Genomic DNA, 4,805 nt, shown 5'->3' with positions numbered 1-4,805 from the left:
TTCATAAAATTTAAATTAGTTTGTTTACATATTAAAATTTAACATTTTGTCTTTAAAAAAAAAAATTAACATTTTGAAATAAAACTATTAGCATAATCATGATCTAGCATCTCATAATGAAGTAGCAATATTGTTGCAAATAATAATAATAATAATAATAATAATAATAATAATAATAATAATTGCGGTGAAAATTGCGGATAAAGGAGAAGAGAAAAGAGTATTAATTGAGAAGGATAAATTATGTCATTTCTTTAAAATAATAAGGATAAAGATTAAAAAAAAAAAAAGTTAAGAAGCTAGGAGCTTATTTTGGGAACACTACCAAACAGAGCATATAGCTTATTAGTAACTTAAAATAAGCTATAAGCTCCTAAATAAGCTCTGCCAAACAGACCCACATATATGTGTTTAAGCTTCACCACATCAATATTTTTTTAATGTGATAATTTTTTACATACTATATAGATATCAACACCTTATAAAATGTGACCAGTCTAATTAAATATTCATCAAACTTCAAGTTGAGACAACTCTTTCAAGAATCTTTTGAGAAAAATGCATTAACTTTTAAAGGTCATATTATTGTATTCCAATTGTCACTGATGGCTCTATTTGGGAGAGATGTAACGTTAAAAAATGATAATATTAGAATGGCATCGGTGAGAGTGACTTAAAAATACAATTAGATTATGATTTGTCTAGTCATAATTCATTTTTTTTCAGAGTTATGAGATTGAAAAAAAATCCACTACAAGAAATGCTATGATTCCAACTCTTAAATTTAGATTCAAGAAATGGACAATTATTGTAAAATTATTAGAGATGGTATGATTCCTCATCAAATTATCTTCGGTGGCTGACAACTCTTGCCAGCTACTTCAGCCTCATTATGTACTTTAAGAACATGGCTGTTTAATATTCTTTACATGTGATTAGACAAAAACACATGAGGGATGTCATTGGCCAATCATCATTGTATTGTCTTTTTCTTTTTTTTTTTTTTTTTTTCTTTTATATTTTATTTTATTTTTGAATTGCATAATGAACCAATAAAATGCTACCAAGTAGTCTTTACATAATAAAATGCTAATGCCATCCCCTCAAACCACTTTGATGCAAAACTTTAGAAACACTATACATTTTTTTTTAATATAGTTGATGAGAGAACAAATTAAAGAGATCAACAACAAAATTTAAAATATATTATTTGAAAAAGTTGAGATATAGGGGTGTTTGGTAAATAGTTATTACCTATTAGTTGATTGAGTTAGTGGATTTAACTAGTTGATAACATTAGTTGATGGTAGAAAGATGTATGGTAAATTAGCTGTTATTGATAGTTGATTACATACAAAATGACTTTTTCAAAAAATCAAGTTGATAGCTACTTTGAACAACTTTTTGAATTTTAGTGTTTTGGAGCAATAAACTGTTAAAAAAAACAAATTAATCAAACACTCATATGAGTTGTTTAACCAAGTCAAACAGTTGGTCAAACAAGTCAAAATTGACTGATGGACTAACTATTTTATCAAACAGGGTCATAATTTATACTAAAATATATTTTGAATTTTAGACTATATGTATAATGGGATTTTTATTATAAATAATTAAATTAAAAATTAATTATATTTTTCATTTTGTTAATGTTGTTATTATGATTAAATGCTGCATGTAATGCTCATCAAAGCGTGACAGTCTGGCCAACAAAGTGCAAATATTTTTGAGAAATTTTCTAATGAAACAATAATAATAATCTTAGCTGTTTTTTTTTTTTTTTTTTCCTTCCATTATCCGTTGTATGATTTAATATTATTGATATAATAATTAAATAGTATTTGTTTATCTCCAATAATGTACCTACCAAACGGTCATATTACATCTATTCTTAATCCCGATGGAGGCCACGATAAAATAATGCTACCAATAAAGTGTCTCCATCTTGATCAATTCTATATTTCCTTTGCGTTAATTCACTCCTTGTAAACGCTGTATTTTTTAAAACATTAATACCAATATTAGTTATATATACCTTAGCATTATTCGGGTTAACCTTCTTCTCCCAAAATGTTAAATTCCTAACCCGACAGAGCATATAGGAGAAGATAAATCAGGAAAACTCATTGACTCAACAGACCCTACATTATGGTTGCCGAGTTTAGAACTCTAGTCTTTGATCTTTTCCAAAATATTGCCTATTGAATCACTAAACTAAGCTTGTGCGAGCATTATTCAGGTTAACCTGAGGATTGTGGTTGAGTAGAATGGACTCGGTCATCTATAAGCAAACGTCAAAGGGGTCGATCATTGACTTTGGGTATGGGACAGTTGAACAGACTTAACTTTCCAAGCAAGCAGAGGATTAGTTATTGTGTTCGATGAAAGTCTTAGATTTTATGTGTATGCAGTTACCTTAAACGGGATCGATTGAAACTTAATTAGATTAGTAAATTTGAGTTTAAACTATCTCAAATACGTATATTAGTTTTCAAGAGCGAAAATGAAAGTTCACCCATCATTCTAAGACTTGAAAATGCCAACGCGCAGGGCAGACAAATTAGGAATGAAATTAGCGGTCCGCAGCTGTTAAAGTTGATTTAATCAAATAATCAATATGGAAATTAGTGGCACGAATGCATTTTATAAATATTGCCAGTTATTTAGATAACGACATTTTACTTAACATACATAAAATTGACTTTATATTAGGTAGAGGGTTGTTTGCACGTAGAAATTTGGCCATTGTACGCGTAAAAACACCAAATTTGGCCATAGTACTGGACCTTTGCAAGGTTGTTTTCTCACACAACCGTCCACTAGTATCCCGAATTATTGTTTATAAATTTTACCATGTGACCAACTGAGTTAATTTACGCAAATTATGCCGTAGAATCGTGTTCACCGAGAATGGTGAACACAAGTCAAAACGACGTCGTTTTTAGGCAAAAAAAAAAAAAAATCGCGGATGTGGAGTTAACGGCGCGTTACTGATCAAATTATGAATTTTCTGTTATGAGATTATGAATTTTATGAAAATTCATAATCTCATAACAGAAAATTCATAATCTCACAACTGAAAATTCATAATCTCACAACTGAAAATTCATAATCTCATAACAGAAAATTCATAATCTTATAACAGAAAATTCATAATCTCATGGTTCCAAAGTGAATGTGTAGGCATGGTTCCAAAGTGAATGTGCAGGCATGGATTCATAATTTATGAATGTCCGTGATTTCGGACGGGAATATGTAGGCATGGTTCCAAAACGAATGTGCATGCATGAATTCATAATTTATGAATGTCCGAAACTCCGAAATTATGAATGTAATGAAAATTCATAATCTCATAACAGAAAATTCATAATCGCATAACAGAAAATTCATAATCTCATAACAGAAAATTCATAATCTCATAACAGAAAATTCATAATCTCATAACAGAAAATTCATAATCTCATGGTTCCAAAGTGAATGTGTAGGCATAGTTCCAAAGTGAATGTGTAGGCAGTCACGTAATTAATTAAAAAAAAATAAAAAAATAACGGTGCACTAACACCGTTGGAACCGTGTTCACCATGAATGGTGAACACGGTTCCATGGCATAACGTCTGGTTAATTTAATACTCGAATTAAAGAGATGTGTTTTACAATTTTTTCTAAATGTTTTTGACATATTTTATATGCTCAATTTAAGATGTGTTATAGTTTGATACTTTTTGAATTAAATTATATAAAATTATTACAGAGTATAATTTAATTGCAATTTGACATTATATTCATCTTATCTATCGCTAATATATTCTATAAATATTTTTAAATTCAAACAAAAAATCTTAACATGATAAATCCTGAAAAAAAAAAAAAAAAAATTGTTTTACTTTTTTTTTGTTCGCACTTTATGGTTGCTGACGATGCTACGAATATTGTGGCCTTATCAATTTTCTATTTTAAGAACAGTGCCTACCCATTACATCAAAAGATGCAATGTCGTGAAGCAATATTAAGTCCTTGTATTTTAACATTTTTTTTTTTTTTTTTGTCTCTGAGTCTCTTGTATTCTCCAGGCATTTATGCATTATTGCATCTTTCTGAAATTGTTATATTATTTCTAATTGAATTTATGTAATATGATAATTTCAAAAGGAATTGTGATTTAAAAATAGTCTAGTTCTTTTTATAAAATTTATGTCATCCAAAAAATAAAATAATTTTTTTTTAAAGGACTTTTCTAGTTCTTTTTCAGTTTTTCTCTCTCTTTAGTGCTTATTAAAATCAAGAAGTGTGTATCTGCTCTTTGCCTGTTTCTATATATATTTCCTCTCACAGTTTTCTTCTATTCTCACTTCTTCTCATTTCTCTCCCAAAAAACCCTCTTTTGTGAAAGAAAGAAAGAAAGAAAGAGAGAGTTAGTGAAAATGAGTCTCAAGCTCTTTCTACTCTTAGCTCTCTTCGCCACCTCCTGCCTAGCACAATCCCCGGCGCCGGCGCCCAAAGTCTCTCCTTCCGCCGCGCCGACGCCGGTGCCTACGACGGCGCCGCCTACTCCGACCCCAACTCCTTCCACTACTTCTCCTTCCCCAGCACCGGTCACCGCACCGACCCCGTCAGTTGCTCCTACCCCTGACGCCTCATCTCCCGGTCCGTCCATCTCCTCGCCGCCGGCGCCGGTCCCCAGCGGCGCCGCACCTTCTGCTGATCAGCCCTCCGCCGAGTCTCCCCCGCCGCCAAATGCTGCTTCCAGGGTCGCCATGGGAGGCGCCGCACTCGCTGGCGTTGTCCTCGCGGCTGCCCTGATGTAG

The 4,805-nt window shown here is 31.8% G+C and overlaps 1 protein-coding gene across 1 annotated transcript; it reads left to right on the top strand.

Moving 5' to 3' along the window:
• Positions 1–4,421: 4,421 nt before the first annotated feature.
• LOC109180252 (classical arabinogalactan protein 7) lies at positions 4,422–4,805 on the top strand. The gene has a single exon (XM_019329741.1). The coding sequence runs from the start codon at positions 4,422–4,424 to the stop codon at positions 4,803–4,805; it is 384 nt and encodes a 127-aa protein (XP_019185286.1).

The sequence above is a fragment of the Ipomoea nil genome, unplaced genomic scaffold, assembly GCF_001879475.1.
Source record: "Ipomoea nil cultivar Tokyo-kokei standard unplaced genomic scaffold, Asagao_1.1 scaffold1026, whole genome shotgun sequence".
NCBI lineage: Eukaryota > Viridiplantae > Streptophyta > Magnoliopsida > Solanales > Convolvulaceae > Ipomoea > Ipomoea nil.
Note: the sequence above shows the minus strand (reverse complement) of the source record. Positions and strands in the feature narration are given on the sequence as shown.

What these genes read in the sequence shown, in the direction of transcription:
- LOC109180252 (XM_019329741.1), top strand. Translation starts at nt 4,422, where the DNA reads ATGAGTCTCAAGCTCTTTCTACTCTTAGCTCTCTTCGCCACCTCCTGC.